At 42.9% G+C, this 17,244-nt stretch overlaps 1 protein-coding gene across 1 annotated transcript in view; it reads right to left on the reverse strand.

The window, feature by feature from the left end:
* The window catches only part of LOC139300885 (mitogen-activated protein kinase kinase kinase kinase 3-like), a 50,549-nt gene that overhangs the window by 16,864 nt on the left and 16,441 nt on the right, over positions 1-17,244 (reverse strand). The window contains exons 5-15 of the mRNA XM_070924077.1: positions 13,813-13,868; positions 13,680-13,727; positions 13,509-13,551; positions 11,827-11,899; positions 11,408-11,539; positions 10,638-10,700; positions 9,907-9,988; positions 9,657-9,776; positions 6,474-6,543; positions 6,339-6,397; positions 5,747-5,809 (exon numbers count right to left, since the gene is read on the reverse strand). Coding sequence (XP_070780178.1) covers positions 5,747-5,809; positions 6,339-6,397; positions 6,474-6,543; positions 9,657-9,776; positions 9,907-9,988; positions 10,638-10,700; positions 11,408-11,539; positions 11,827-11,899; positions 13,509-13,551; positions 13,680-13,727; positions 13,813-13,868 — 809 coding nt within the window. The remainder of the gene's footprint in view (positions 1-5,746; positions 5,810-6,338; positions 6,398-6,473; positions 6,544-9,656; positions 9,777-9,906; positions 9,989-10,637; positions 10,701-11,407; positions 11,540-11,826; positions 11,900-13,508; positions 13,552-13,679; positions 13,728-13,812; positions 13,869-17,244) is intronic.

A 17,244-nucleotide genomic window follows, 5' to 3' on the forward strand; every position in this document is an offset into this window, starting at 1 on the left:
ACTCCCTGTAGAGACAGGACTGTGTAGCCACTTTCAACTCCAACACCATCATCAAGTCTGCTGACACAGCTGTGGAGGACCGAATCACTGATAACAATGAAAAGGCCTACCTGAAAGAAGTAGGGAAGAGGAAGAGGACCTGACCCGCTGATGCCAGGACAACAACCTACTCCTGAACGTCAGCTAGGAGTAGTAAGGAGCTGATAGTGGGAAGAAACTACACCCTATGAAGCATGGAAGGAACTACGCCCCCTTAACATCAACGGGTCCTTGGTGGAGAAGGTGGACAGCTTCAAGTAGCTTGGTGTCCACATCACCGAGTGCCTGACCTGGGCGCTGCATACTGACTCAGTGGTGAGAAAAGCAAGGCAGAGACTGTTTCACCTCAGATGCTTGAGGAAATTCCTGGTGTCCCCTCAAATACGCAATTTCTACTTTCTACTCCTGCACCATCGAGAGTGCCCTGATGGGGAACATCACTGCCTGGTACGGAAACAGCACCGAACAGGACCCCAACAAGATGTTTTGGCTTCACTTTCAGGGAGCTGTCATGTTGTCTGAGGAGCACTGGGATGAATCGCTTGTGCAGTGGGTTTTGTTTCTGTGACAACAATATCTTAACGCCACGTTAACTACATAAACCCACTTAAGAGTAGGCTTAAAACTTTGCTTTTTGTACTCTCTCTCTCTGTCACTCTGTCTCTCTCTCTCTATCACACTCTCTCTCTCTGTCACTCTGTCTCTCTCTCTCTGTCTCTCTGTCACTCTGCCTCTCTCTCTCTCACTGTCTCTCTGTCACTCTGTCTCTCGCTCTCTGTCACTCGGTCTCTGTCTCTATCTCTCTGTCACTCTGTCTCTCTCTCTTTCTCTGTCTCTATCTCTCTGTGACTCTGTCTCTCTCTCTTTCTCTGTCTCTCTCAATGTCTCTCTCTCTCTCCATCACTATGTCTGTCTCTCTGTCTCTCTCTCTCTCTTTCTGTCACTCTCTCTCTCTCTCAGAGTGCATGCTGGGAGATTGTGGCGTGTGAGTGAGACACTGAGCGAGTGGATTTTGTACTTTTCTTCGTTCTTTTTTCAGTAATGTGTTTAATTTAAAGTAGTTTCTTGGTGGTGGTTTACTGTTGATAGTTGGTGCACTTTTGTGGTTTTTGGGGTTTGTTGGGGGTTTCTTTTGTGTCCTGCCGGTGTCTCTGTTGGCCGGCGTCTCAGATGGCATGGTAAATGGAGACTTCACCAGGCTCACATCACCGCGTCATCGAGACAGGTATTTCAGTAAACGGGATGTTTGTGTCGGTGCTGCCGCTGACGCAGCCCGCAACTAAAGTTGTCCTGTCCAATGTCCCTCCTTTCATTACCAATGAGTCTCAAGACACGGGAAAGTGGTTTCCCCGATTAAAAAGATCCTGTCTGGGTGCAGATCTCAGTTACTGAAGCATGTTGTGTCGCAGCCAGTGAGGCTAAAACGAGTTAAGTTGGGGAGGACACAGTGAGGAAACAGATGGATGCAAGCAGGAGTGAAGAGGAGTGTGTGTCGGACAGCAGTGATGTGCCATGTTTTAAACTGTGTAGCAGCCAGCAGAGAAAGCTGTACACTGCAGAAAAGATCAGGTTGTTTCTCCAACAGACAAAGAATCAACCTGGTATCAAAGTAGAGGACCATTTCCCTGATTTATCAGTGTTTTATTCATCTGCCAGACTCCATATGAGCCAAAGAGAGGAGTCTGGCCTCACGGACCAGGAGGGTTTTAGGTTAAAAAAAACTTGTTTTTAACAACTCACTTAACATGGACGTTTTTAGAGTGGGGAGTTTAAATGTCAATGGAGCCAGAGACGCAGAAAAAAGAGCACTTATTTATGAAACTGCCAGAATGAAACACATTGATGTCATGTTTTTACAAGAAACACACAGTGACACTGGAAATGAGGCAGACTGGAGGAGAGAGTGGGAAGGGGAAGCCATTTTAAGCCACAACACCACTCTAAGTGGAGGAGTGGGCTTCCTCTTCTCCAGGAACTTCTCTCCAGTCTCGCTGGAGGTCGAGCATTTTATTGAGGAGACGTTACTTTTAACTAAAGCTCGGTTTGAGCATTTCACGGCTGTTTTTATCGATGTGTACGCTCCAACAAACGGTGTAGAGAGGAAGCTGTTTTTACAAAAAGTCAACGATGTTTTAAACAGCTGTGCCTCTGAGGATTTTTTATTCTTGGGTGAAGATTTTAATTGTACTGAAAATGCATCTATAGATCGCAACCATGCAGAGCCTCATCCAGCATCCCAGCATGCTCTGGGGCAGCTGGTCCACTCTCATGGCCTGGTGGACGTGTGGAGGAGGATGCACGCAGACAGCAGACAGTACACATGGTCCCACCTCAGAGAGAGTAGGATCTCCTCAGCCAGACTTGACCGTATTTATTGTTTTAAGCATCATTTTAATATATTCAAAATGTGCAGAATTATACCTGCTGGTTTTACGGATCATTCCCTGCTTTTATGTCATGTTTTTATTAGAAATATTTTGCCAAAAAGTGCATATTGGCATTTTAATTCAATTTTAACATTTGACAAAAAGTTCAGGGAGGTTCTCGTGTATTTCTGGGGTGTTTTTAGACAGAGGAAGGGTGATTTTAGCAGTCTTAGGCAGTGGTGGGACCATGGTAAGACTGAGATTAAACTTCTATGTCAACAGCACACCCTCAATGTTACACGAGACGACACCAGATCTATGAAGGACCTGGAGTGATATATATTCTGGAACTAGAGAAAATGAGGATATATTGAAGTCCTCAAAGTAAAAAAACAGGCTTTAGCCGACCTGCTAGACGGTAAAGTACAGGGTGCACTGTTCAGGTCCCAATTTCAGAACATCGCTGAGATGGATGCTCCCTCTAGCTTCTTCTTCGGTCTGGGGAAGAAGAACGGACAGAAGAAGGTAATCCACTCCTTGCTGTCAGACACGGGGCAGGAACTCATGGAACCAGGCCAGATAAGAAGGCGAGCGGTGGAGTTTTACTCCGCTCTCTATTCTAGGGGGGGGGACACACTGCTGGAGGAGTTCTGCAGTGAACTGCCTCAGGTCTCTGGGGATACTAACTCCCAGCTCGAGGAGCCGCTGCAGATGCGGGAGCTTCAGGGATCCCGGCATCGACGGCTTAACAGTAGAGTTTTATAAAGCCTTCTGGGACATCTTAGCAGTAGATATTTTAGATGTTTTTAATGAAAGTCTGGCCTCTGGTTCCATGCCGATGTCCTGCCGCAGAGCTGTTCTCACGCTCTTGCCCAAGAAAGGAAACCTGCAGGACATCTGGCGCCCCGTGTCTTTGCTGTGTGTGGATTACAAGCTTCTGTCCAAGGCCTTGGCCAACAGGCTGAGGGGAGCTATGGAGCAGGTTATCCATCGGGACCAGACCTACTGTGTGCCTGGCAGGTCCATGGTAGACAATGTTTACCTAATTAGGGATGTTTTGGAGGTCTCTAGCTCGTTGGGTATAAACACTGGTCTGATTTCTCTAGGCCAGGAAAAGGCTTCTGACCATGATGATGGTGATGGTCTCCCAGTTCTTCCCCAGAGCCTGGCCTGGAGAAGAGACGGCCTAAAGTACCTGGGAGAAACGAAAACATGGTCCAGAGGAACTGGGAGAACGTCACAGAAAAGATTGAGGGAAAACTTTCCAAATGGAAATGGCTGCTCCCTCAAATGTCTTTTAAAGGTAGGGTTCTGGTTTTAACAACCTTGTGGCATCCCAACTCTTTTAACTGATTTAAAACTTTTAAAGTTAAGTGGGCTGCCTCCGTTTTATCAGGGTGTTTTTAAGTCCTGGGCCCTTTTTAATAAAAAAGGTGTCAAAAGTCTGACTCTCTGCACTGGTTGTTGAAAGAGCCACTGATACACGGGGCCAGGCTGGACATCAGCAGCAGCGTCACACCCGGCCTGATGGTGGCGCTGTGCAGGTCCAGGACCCTGTGCCTACAGCAGCTGGTGGATGCGCCGGGGCCGGCGCTGAGCGATGGGTTAGGGTTAGGGCTCTCTGTTGAGTCTGCACTTGGTCCGGGTGGTTCAGGGGGTCCTGGAGCTCTGGAGGCAGAGGCTCTCTGGAGAGGAGAGGAGCCTCTTAATGGACTACAGCCGGGGAACGACCAAACCGGACCCCGCAGATCCGTTTCCAGAGATCTACCTGAGCCCAGGGCTAGGAGACCGGCCCCCTGCTGACTGTCATTAACCCGAACAATCTGACTTTGCACAGAGCAGGCAAAAAGTCTTTTTATTCCAACTGTGTCAAAATCATCAACGCTTTTATTTCTGTTCTTAAGTGTCCATTCTGCGATCTCCACGAGACTGTCTTCCATGTTTTTACTGAGTGTCAGAGACTCACAGAGTTCTTCACTCTTTTAACGTTTGTTTTTAGTCTCTTTGGTGTGAAGTTTTCTCAGAGTGTTTTTATCATGGGAGCTGCCTACAAAAAGACAAACAGAGAGAAGTGGCAGCTCGTAAACTTCCTCTCAGGAGAAGCAAAGATGGCCATATATGTAAGCAGGAAGAACCGGGGGGAGAACCGTAAGGGACAGGAGGCCAGGTCAGTCTGGCTCTGTAACATCAGGGCCAGACTGTGGCTCGAATACAGGTTTTTTAAACACATTGGTGATTTGGACACTTTTAGACAGCGCTGGTGCTACGGAGACATCGTCTGTTCTATTCTATTAATAATGATTAATTGTTTTTACTGGATAACTTAATTTTAATTAGCACTTTATTGAATTGTCGTGAAGTATGGAAATACAGTGTTCTTGTAAAAATAAAAATAAATCTCTCTCTCTCTGTCTCTCTCTCCGTCTCTCTCTCTGATGTAATGTCTCTCTCTCTCTCTGTCACTCTGTCTCTCTCTCTGTCTCTCTCTCTCTCTGTGTGTCTCTCTCTCTCTGTGTCTCTCTCTCTCTCTCTGTCTCTGTCTCTCTCTCTGATGTAATCTCTCTCTCTCTCTGTGTCTCTCTCTCTGTGTCTCTCTCTCTGTGTCTCTCTCTCTGTCTGTCTCCATAGTGCTTCTCATGGTGGGACCTGTTGGTCTCTGTAATAACATTATAAAGAGTCGGTCTTATGGTTAGGTGTAGCAGAGATAAGTGCAGGTTAGGACTTTGACACAACACCTGGCCTCGGCTCGGCAGCATGGCCTGCCAGACACAAGTGGCTGCGTTAGTCAAATCAAACCAGTTTAAGCTTGTACACCAGATCAGCCTGGATCCACATCATGTCAGCAGCTGACACAGCTGTTTGAAACACTGATGGTTATTTTCAGTTACCCACTTGATGTGACTTTACTGGTCTGTCAGTTCAACATATACAAAGTGGTTCTAATGGAAACAAAGACACATCTCTGTACTGCCGATTGGACGAAATCACAGACTAATTAAGACCACCAGTTATAGCTGAGCAGGAAGTGACATCATCCAGGTAGAACAGAGGTAGGTGAAGACAGGAGATGTTCATGAAGCAAAGAAGAAGAAAACAAAAACAACAACAATGGAAAAGATGACTGAGGGTTAGCATGTTATTAGCCTGTCGTACAGTCAGACTATTAGCCTCTCTTAAGATTGAATGTTTTTGTTTACAGTGTTTTTCTTTGCTGTCAACTGTTCAATAATTACAAGTGATCTTGCTACAAACACAGAGACTGTTAGCCTGGCTAGTCAGTTAGCCGTAGTCTGATGTATTGCTAATAGGTGTATCTATCAGTAAGAGTTGGCAGTAAATACCAGGTTGGATCTTGCGGTGTAGTACAGCTCCTCCTCACAGTCCAGGAAACGATCAGAGTCGGACTATAAACACAAGACAAAAATCAGCTGAAAAATCTGCTGAGCCATCACAGATAACATGGATGCCAGTTTCATGTGTGTGTGTCCAGTCCAGAGAGAAATCCAGATGTTTGCAACACCTCTGAGGCTCCACCTGGTGTTACCATGTGATCTGGATGATGACATTAGATCCACAGGTCTTTACATTTACACCCGGTGTTAATAAGCGTTCTCATTGTCTCCATTCTGCTGCTCTGTGATCAGATCTTAATATGCAAATTAGGTAGGTGGGGCTGGTGGACACCTCTCACTCTCTGCGAAGGAAGACTTGCTAGCTGCTGCTACTTCCTGTAGCTTCCAGTAGACAGGTTGAATCAGCAGGAAGAGGCGGAGTCAGGTGACCTTTGAACGTGCTGGATAGATGTTTTCCTTCACAATGAGGTCACACTGTACAGGTGTCATTTACACCTGCTGAGATCTGATCACAAATCAGTCAAATCACCTCCAGATGTGGTCTGACAACTGATAGTGTGTGTGTGTGTGTGTGTGTTACCTCTTCATGGTGAGCTTCAGTCTCTTTCCTCAGAGGAGGATCGAACTTCATCTGATCAACTGAAAGACAAAAGACAATCACAACAAAGCTTCATCATTATCATCATCATCATCATCATCAGACAGGTAAACTCACAGTTGATTTCAGACAGAGTTTTTCCTTCTCTGGTGTTTCCAGATGGGATCCTCTGAGGGACAGAGACAACCTGCAGACAGACAGACAGAGATACAGGAAGTCAGACTAAAGATCCTGATGTTTAGAATTTCTTTTTCCATCAACTTAAAGGTACTCTGTGGAGTTTTGACCACTACTGGCGCTGTAGAGCCACATTTTTATGAGTATCTGCACAAATGTGCTACACGTTGAAGAACAAGACTGCACACAAACAAACATGGAGGTTAACAAGGTTAATGCTTAAAATGATCACTATGAATGTTGTATGAGGAAAGAAATACATTCAACATGTTTGTCAGACCTCAAGAATACACACAAAAATTATTTTTTGGTATTTTTCCTTTATGTGACTGCAAGAGACATAAAACCTGGAGAGAGGAAGGGGAAGACAAAGGTCCCCTGGCCAGGAATCAAACCGTGGATGTTGCTGTGGTATGCATCTTAACCATTAGGCGACCGGAGAGCCACATAGTTTTAATGAATGAATGTAAAGAGAAACTTTCTTACAAAAAAACTCCACAGGAGACATTTAACAGTATTTTCTGTTATTGGCTTTTAGACAGTATTCTTCGAGAGTATTAGCTGTTGGACAGTATAGAGATGACTTATTCAGCAGAGTGTCCTTGTGCTTTCAGCAGAGGACAATTCACATTAAACAGCAGACTAACATATGAAGTGACAGCTGCAGACATAAAATGGAGTCTGAGCGTCGTCCTTCAGTCAGCTGACGAGATGAATGCCATGTTGGAGGGTTGAGAGCAGGTCGAGGTCAAACACTGACTGACACACGGACACTGTTCGCTGTTAATAACCTCACTCTGTTAAATCCCTGATATCTTTTAAAAAGTGTCACTGATGTGTCAATCATTTTGTAGGAGTGACAGTTTCTGTTTTTAAATGTTTAATGTCTGATTTTCTTTCAGGATTCAGATTTTGAAACTGCAGCTGTTTGAACTGAGCTGAATCTAAAACATGTTTCCTCCATCAGAGTTTCATCAGATGGTTACATCTAATTTTCTTTTCATTTTGATAGACTTACTACTGAACATATGCACAGTATGAGGAGAGTCATTTTTGGCAGTGGTGAGCCGTCAGGGCCAGCAAGGCCTTCTCTGCTGGCCTAAACATCATCAGAACATAAGTTTCATTTTAATATTTTTTTTCATAAATATGTATTAAATTATTCCTCATAGTCTTTTCTCTTCATTTCATAGCTTTCCTCTTGGTTGCGCTGCTTCCAGCATTGTATATTTATGTTAGAGCTTTCATCCAATCATATTTCAGCTGTCATGTGTTGCCAGGCTCCAAGAAATCTTCCCGAGGCCTTCAGAATTAACAGTGGGGGCGCCTGTACACTTAAATGAACTGAAACAGACAGATTGTGATAACCAATCAGATTTCGAGTTGGCGACATCAGGGCCAGCTAGCAGGTATCACGTTGAACGTGACACGTTCACGTTCTCTGATTGGATACGCACTAGTGAGAGGCAGCGCTATTAGAGTGCAGTTAACCAAATGGAAGCTGGTGTCCCGTTAGCGACTCGAACGAGCTAAAACTACTTAATTCGCGTTAATTTCGCTGTTTTTTTTCAACCCACAATGGCTGAAGGAGGAGAAGAAAACTGCTTTGCGGGTGCGACAATGTGCTGTTTAGTGGACTTAAAACTTTGTAGACTGATTGCCTTTTATTTTTAAGTTGTGACAATATCCAAGCGAACATATAACTTTTACTTTACTACACTTAATTGTTAATACGGGTGTATTGATTTTAAATGCTCCGGAAATAAAGTAGTTGTACTCGACTATGTTTGTTTCTGTATAAATGTATGGTTTCGAGAGCCATGGCGTCATAATGATGGTATTAAGAGGTGGATTCATTCAGTGTAGGACATCACTGAAGGCCTAGGTGTGAAATGCACGGCTCGCCACTGATTTTTGGGAAACCAACTTCAAACCAAACTTCAAGCAAACTCCAAACACAAAAGATGAATTCAAACCAAAAACCAAACTCAAACAGTGAAACAACATAAATCTGTTGCCCAGCATCAATAATCACAAATATAATCATTATTGCAGTAGAGCTATAACTAACCATTATATGTATTATTGACTGATCTAATGAGTATTTTTTTCAATTAATCACTGATTTTTTATTGCCTATAAAATGATGACGAGTTATGAGAGCACTCAGTTTTGGCATCAAATTGTTTCTCTAATTAATTCTATAAAAAAACAATAATTAATTCTTTAACGCTATCAAACAGAAAATGAATCGATAAATTAACTCATCAATTAGCAGAGCAGCGGTTACCTGACAGCAGGTGAAGCTGCAGACAGAAGAAGAAAAAATACAAATTACTGTACAGTCACATGCATGTCACAACTATGGTGTACGGAACATAACGGAACATAACGGAACATAACGTGATGGAACGTAACAAAATGTGACAGAACACTATAGAGCATAACAGAATTTGACCCGTGGCTTCGTAGAACCACACAGCATGGTGATTAGGGATCAAATCACCACAATTAGGTTTGAGGATCTATTGAGTGTTTTCATCCCTCACTAGATATTTGGAAAGAAAGCTGTTGACTTCATGTACTGACAACATCAACTTGACTATTGGTGATTACAGGTGTAATCTAAAAACAATGTGCACACATACTGATGTATTCCAACTTTTCAGTTGTGCAGTTTCTTCAGGATTAGTCAGAATATTTCCACCTCTGCTACTCAGATTTGGAACATTCTGGTTTTAATGTGTCTCTCAAAGGAACAACTACTATATAGAAGAGACGCACTCAAGCACTGGACGACTGATTTAATGCATTTTGTTTTACGTCTATTGGTTTATTTGGTTAGTCAAATTATTAAAAAGATTTCTCTCTTCCTTCCCCCCACAGAGACTGAATATACTGAATAACATGAAGCTCACACTGCTGGACTGCAGTGACTCTGAACACTGAAGGAAACAGCTGATGTAGAATCATTTCATGAGAACAGTTTAACCTGGAGGAACTGATTTACATCAACTTACTTTACCAGGACAATTACTGTGAATAATAATATGGACGAAGAATGACCAACAAATATCTGCTGATGTAACAGACGTAAAGTGTCCTTTAGCCCCTCCCTTATACCTCTGAGTCCATCTCATCATCGTCCAGGTGGTCCTGGTAAGACGTCTGATCCGAGTTACTGACTTTATCCAGCAGCTCGATGGCCAGAGTCCGACTGAGAGGCTGAGAGACAAATGGGTGCTGGGGGGAGGACAAAAAAACCCTTTAATCTGCAGCCAGTTTTCTGAGCCTGAAACACTGGCCTGAAACTCAATAAGACTCAACTGAATGTGAAAATGTCAAAATCATCATCATGGCACAGTTTTATTACCTGAAGTAGTTTGTCAGCAGCAGGTCGTTTCTTGGGGTTCTTGGTCAGAGCAATTTTTACAAACTGATGGAAGTTTCCGGTCCTGCAGACACACAAACACACAGATTGAACACTAAATACCAAATTGAACTCATGCAACTCATGTTTTATCTTTTTTAAAAACTACTTCAACACATTAGTGATGGTGTTTTGTTTAGAAAAATGACGATGGAGACTGAAAGAGCAGATTGATATCAGTTAGGGATGAGATGATAATCTCTGTAATTGATAAATACGATATAGCACATATCTATACTGTGCTGTTAGTTTTAATTAGTCTGAAAACAACCAATAAGAGACACCTGGGGGAGCTGCTACTAGCACAGTGGTGCACAGTGACTTACTGTCCCAGCAGTCGTGTATAGTGATTTACTGTTCCAGTAGTGATGTGCAGTGGTTTACTGTTTTAGTGCAGAGGTTTTGAAGCTAACACTATTGAGATGTAAAGTTCCAATCCGTATAAAACCACCATTAGTCTGCTTCTCACGTTGCTGCTCTGCTATCTTTAGCTCCATTCAATAGCTGACATTCAAAGAGAATATTCTCTTTATTTGCATTAACAGCACCTGGTTGGCTGTTGTTAATAATTCAGCAGCATCTTGATTGGATTCATAAATATTACATCACATACCATGCTGAGATAGATAGCTAGATAGCTAGATAGCTAGATAGCTAGATAGATAGATACTCACCACTTCACCCTGTCTTTTAGTTTGGGTGGCTGAAAGTTACTTTTGGTCATCATCAGCAGAGCTCTGAGAGAGAAATAAATCATCAGTCACCATGTTAACAGGGAGTCGCTCATTCAATTTCCTGATCTAATGATCTGACTCTGTCCTAAACCTCTCCAGTCAGCCCCCAGCAGCCCTTTCTGCTGTCTAGTGCAGCAACATGATATATACAGTATGCATATACTGTATATGTCTGTATATATATATATATATATACATATATACATATACATACATACATATATATACATATTGATACTTTTTTTTCTTTTCTTTTAAAATGGACCATGACTCGAATCATTTTAAACTCAAATTCAAACTGTTTTGAAATATTCTGTAATTTATGAAAATAGTTTTTTGTGCTGTTCTGTGTGTGTTTCATGTATTTTAAATGCCTGAAACAGAATGTGAAGTGTCTATTACAGCCCTGAGTAGTATCTACAGTGTTCCTCTCAGGCTGTACACAGCCACAATAAGCTCCAGCCAGATGATTGAGTAGAGTGTATGCAGCCTGAGAGGCAATACCCAGGGCAAAAATTGGGTTCTCCTTGTTAAGCTGCGCTCGTCACTTTTGTCCATTCCTCTGATCGGTGGTGTGGATTATGGATCTCCCTTTCTGACTGGACAGAGAAGGGGGAACTGGACAGATGTTCCCCCAAATTATAGAAAACTACAAACCAGTTTGTGCTGCAGGAATAGACCTGTGAACACACACACAGTAACACACACACCTCATTGGGTGGAGGTCAAACATGGGTGGCTGCAGCTCAGCCAGTTCGATGGCGGTGATGCCAACGGCCCAGATATCACACAGCTGGTTGTATCCACCCTTCTTCTCTACCGCCGCCACCTCCGGAGCCATCCTACAACAACACACACACACCTCGGCTCAAAGTCAGCCAATCACAGAGGCCGACACACTGCCAGTTTTGGCATAACAACCAATCGCTGACTGATTAAATACAGCAGGAAGTCGTGAGAATAAGAGATAAAGAAAGAAACATGAAAGTGTAGTATCATCATCTTCATCCTGTGACTCCTCACATCAATGGGAGGGGAAAGTCAAAATGGCCGCTGTTGAAGCTGCAGACTGCTAAAGACCTCAGCGTCACCATGGAGACAACTGACAGGAGGAGGAACAAGGTCGTACCAGTATGGAGTCCCGATGAAGGATTTCCTCTTAGCGATGGTTAGGGTGATCTGAGTCGACACACCGAAGTCCGCTGCCAACACACACAGACACGGACACAGACACAGACACAGACACAGACACAGACACAGACACACACACACACACACACACACACACACACACACACACACACACACACACACACAGCCAGGGGTCAATGGTCAAATCATCAACTGTATGTGTGTTTGAATGGACTGACTTTTCATCTATACATTTGTAAACAGCTTCAGATTGTTTGAAAGGTCATACAAATTCAGGATAAATGGGAACTAATTTTACAAAACCTCTTCATGGATTTTGAAATATGACCTATTGACTCCCACATGTGAACACTTCAGTTCAAACTGCGGTACAGAACTCTACTATCATCTACCTATTTGTGTCTTTTTAAGGAGTTGAACAGTCACTGAGTCTTTGTACCATTAAATGAAAGAAAAGCTGATGTAATACAACACATAGAAGTGTTCCAGTTCAGAGCAAAATATGTGAAGAAGGAATGAAAATGTGTACAAATATCACAAACACATGACATAAACATGTAACATGTGAGGAAAGCAGGTAAAACACCTGTAATAGTGTTTCACTGGACACAGTGAGAGCCACTGTGATGTGACTGACTGATGTAAATACAAATTTAATTGATGATTAATAACCACATATTAAGTAGAATGCTTAATTATAAATCTCTCACGCTGATCTTAATGTTGAACTGTAATCAGCATATTTGATATTTCCAGACCTGCTCTATGAAAGGTGCCCTGAGATAACTTCTGTTATGATTTGGCGGTATATAAATTGAATTGAATCGAATGAGCTTTGCAGCTCCAAACATGTTTTTCTCTTCAGCCAATATTCAAAGTTCAGCAGCAGAAACAGTCAGCATCAGATCTTATTTAGTGAATCCCGATGAGCTGCGGCTCATTCACATCTGTAGTCTCAGTAACATCTTCTTTACTGAAGGTTTGGTAAATGTCTTCATCACTCTCTAATGTGCAGATTTTGTAACAATGACACAAATCATTCGTTCTATTGTGGACCAATAAAAAACATGGCTGAAAGGATGGTGATATACAGGCAACATGTGAACTCGGTGATGGGCACGGTGATCCTCCTTCTTATCAAACATCACTGTACAGTGGAAATATTAAGTATATGAACCAACAACAGGCACAAGACACATGCTGATTGGTGGGAAAGTGACTCGCTCTGCTTTATTATTAATGAGGCATTAAGTATGAATTATTTGAATTATTTAGGTTTTAAAACAATGTGTAATAAAAAAAAAATTAAATAAGAACTTTGCCCTCTGATCAAACAGGGTTAATATAATAATAATAATAATAATAATAATAATAAAGGGAGTTGTGTTTCTATCTTCTTTCTGATGTTCTATTATTAATATCATTAATCCTCATGGATCAAACCTGTTTGTGTGTAAAGGTTTGTTTCACCACAGTGTGATGGAGGACATATGCAGCAGGTTCACACTGATGACACTAAGTAACGATGACTCTTCATCACATCACTCTGGTCACCATCACAGTCTGCAGGTTTCATTCATCAGCTCATCATTCATAAGCCCCACCCCTCTATTTTATTATATCATGACATCACAGACCTGACAGGTGAGTGAGACTCACCCAGTTTGACGTATCCGTTATCAGTCAGCAGGATGTTGGCTCCCTGCAGATGCAACACAAACTGTTAGCTTGTGACTCATGGTCAACAAAACAAACGCACATTTAATGCACCTGACTGACCTCTGCAGGTGATGTGACAGAGAACTGTAAATGATTAACACTGCAGCTCACCTTAATGTCTCTGTGCATCTTTCCTTTGCTGTGCAGGTAGAAGAGTCCCTGCACATACAGATAACAACGTGTTACAGTACAAAAATATCAACATTTAATCAATAGAGAGTCGAAGAATCTGATTGGACATTACCTGCAATGTTTCTCGCAGGACGTAAGCAATCTGGGACTCAGTCAGTGGACCAGTTACTGAAAGACAGAGAGGTTCAGATGTACAACCATACCAGCTGTCGGACCCCGCCTCTCACCCAGTGCATGCTGGGAAACACTTGGCTCAGCAGGGGAGCAGGGATAGTGTTTGCCTCACTATATTTACTGTCCTCCATTTTATCTGAGAGTCTGAACTCTGAGGGTAAATTTCAGCTCTGACATTCAAACAACAGAAGAAACACATAGCTGAATAAAAAATGATGTTCTGAAGATGAGGATTGAATTGTGATGATAAAGATTACACTGATTGGTGTATGTTATACCAGATATAACAGATTTCTTCCACTATCATTCATTACACACCGTCAGGTTACCTGCGGGGAGGAGGCGTGGCTTCAACACTGACTGTAAGAACAAACTGTGAACTGTGAGACATTCAGAGTCAAACTGTTGTTTCAGACGTTTACAGAAGTTTCAATCGTTATCTGCCTGCAGGGAGTCTGGCTGCGATCGCAGTGGGGGGGCAGGACAGAGATTTATATCAGACCAGCAGGGGGGGGTGGTGTGGTGGTGGGTGGTGCCCCCAGTCACCCTCGGCATCGCCACTGAGGTTTAATGAGGCAGAGCGGCCGGCGTTTCACCACTCATTAAAGCTCGCTGATGACACCCCCGGCTCCCACCGCCGCCGCCTAACGAGCCTGGGCCTTAATGAGTGGACAGATGAAGGCAGTGTGGGCGTCGTCATGGTGACAAGGACAGCTGAGGCACGCAGAGTTAAAGATTTAAAGATGGCTGCCTCATTACTGAACGGAGATCAGATGTTTGTTGCTTTCAAAGCAGCAGGATGTTCAATTGTGAAGGAAAACAGTTTGTTATTTGGACAAACTAACACAAAGTCTCTCAGAGGGTTTCATTCTTCAGTCCACCATGTTCACATTTGGTCAGACACCAACAGAGAAAACATGGAGTGTCCTGTGAGTTAACATGTTGGAAACATGCTTTGTGATTGGCTCTTTGACCCTTTTCAGACATGAAACATTACAGCTTTGTGTCATTCAGACAGCTGACTGCTGGTAAACGTTCATTGCAGCTTTGTTCAGAGACGATGGGACATTTAGGAAAACATCAGGCATCAGATATATAAAACTCTGTAGATTCACAACTAAAAGTGTGTATTCACCCGCTTCTGTTTTATAAACCTCATAACCCTAAGAAAGGGTTAGAGCTGCTGCGGTAAGGACTCAGCCTATGTGGTATGCACTCTGCCCGGCGCCCATAAACCTCATTGTTGACACACAAGCCTCATTTCACCTCCCACAGTTTGACAGAAACATAGAAACATTCTGACTCCAACACTCATTACACCTGACGATGAGAAAAGCAGTTTCACTGACTGTGGATATCTACAGCATCATTTATTCATTACATGTACCTGTAAACATCATCAGCTGTAATATCTCAATCATCATTTAACAGCAGAAATATTATCATTATGAATTTATAGAGCTCATATTAACAGATTTTATAAAGTGCGTCACAGTACAGGATCAAATTAAAAGATTAACTGGTGCAAATGTGAGTAAAAAGAGCAAAATTCATCCCAATAATCAATAAAAATTAAGTTTATAAAAGTGCCTTCGATTGGTTTAGACTGCAAAAAAACAATCAGGGAAGTTGGCAAAAACAATCTTCTGACTGAAATGTTTTTTCAGGACATGTCATATTCCCCAGCTACAATTTGTTGAACAAGTAACAGAGGAGGCCAGCTAAGGGTTAGGGATAGGGTTAGCCATCGATTATTGATTATTGCCATCGAGGCCTTAGCAGCCACGATAAGAAGTGACGAATGTATACGGCATTACAAGAGGGGAGCAGGCACACAGATTGGCACCTTATGCAGATGACCTTTTATTGTATTTGTCCAATCCAGATGTCTCGATTCCAACTGTAGTGAGCATTAGAATCAGAATCAGAATCAGAAACTGTTTATTGCCAAGTAACATACATTACAAGGAATTTGCTGTGGTCTGAAGGTGCTATTGTTTTGATAACAAATAAGTAGAATATAAAAGCTAAAATAAGAATAAAAATAAAAATGAGATAAGATAAATAACAACAGTGCAGTGACCAGAATAAAGTAAAGTGTCCAGTAGGGGGTGGGTGCGTTAATGTAACGCAGTGGGGACAGGGGTGATGTACGTTAATATAACGTATAGCTTGTGTTTGTGTTCTGGGGGGGGGGGGGGTCAGTGAGAGTTTGTCAGAATTTGGGGAAATATCTGGTTATAAGATAAACTTAGCTAAAAGCCTGCTCTTCCCAGTTGATGAACAAAAGCTAATGTCATTTGAGCCATACCCATGAAATTCACCTATCTCAGAGTAAGGCGGCATTCAGACCAAATCTGTCCAGTCCTCCCCCCCAGGGGATGCCGGGGATCGAACCCGTGTGACAGTGCTAACCACTGCGCCACCATGCCGCCCCAATGTGGGTAGTGCGTTTAGGCGGTGGTGGTTAGGACCACAGGGGGTTCTGAGAAAAAAAAACGCAGCTGGCGAAAAGTTGAGACAGATTCAACTTTTGGAGAAATGCAACCCAACATCATCACGCTGCAGTGGCCAATCACGTAGACTGCCAATCAGACCGGAAGACGCCCATGAGAAGAAGAAAGTTGTGCACCTTTTAACGTCTGCGTCTAGCTTGCAGTCTATGCTGCAAAACAGCAATCACAAGAAGCTTCTTTTTGTTTGTGTCCATCTGTTTGAGTTCATGGGGCCCAGATCAGGGGTTAAAATTCTTCTTCTTCTTCTCTTTTGTTGTTTCTTTCCATCCCAATTTCAAGCATCAGTGCGCATGCGCCAACCGTGCATGCAGCCTGTTACAGTCGCTCCTGTTTGTTTTCTTCTTACTTTTCTCCTTTATTCCTTTTATTTAACTCAGTACTTTTTAAGATACTGATTTTTGAAGTTGTGCCCTCTTCAAACATGCTGGTGGAGAGAGTTCTGGTACTTTTTTTCACTCTGGAATTACTTTCATTGAAACATCGGACAGTCACACAGCAACTTCTGGGCCGCTTTGTTTACTCCAGAGATCAGCTGATCGCTCTGAAGCCGGCCGGCTTGGAGACCAGACCATCGGCTATCCCAGCTGAAATCTGGAGGAAAACACGCAGAGGATGCAGAGGGGGAACGAAGCGACGAGGGAAGAGAGATGGGCCGAGACAACAGAGGATTATGGAGAAAAGGAGATATAAGCCGTGTCTCCCCTCTGTCATCATGGGCAATGTCAGATCACTGGCAAACAAGATGGATGAGCTAACGGCGCTGGCTGTTGGAGCGCATTGTTTTGCCTTGTTTTGGTTGTAAATAGCGTTTTTTGTTTTGGTTTACGGAGCTCCTTCACCAGAGAAGAGCTCAT

The sequence above is a fragment of the Enoplosus armatus genome, chromosome 2 (assembly GCF_043641665.1).
Source record: "Enoplosus armatus isolate fEnoArm2 chromosome 2, fEnoArm2.hap1, whole genome shotgun sequence".
Taxonomy (NCBI): Eukaryota; Metazoa; Chordata; class Actinopteri; order Centrarchiformes; family Enoplosidae; genus Enoplosus; species Enoplosus armatus.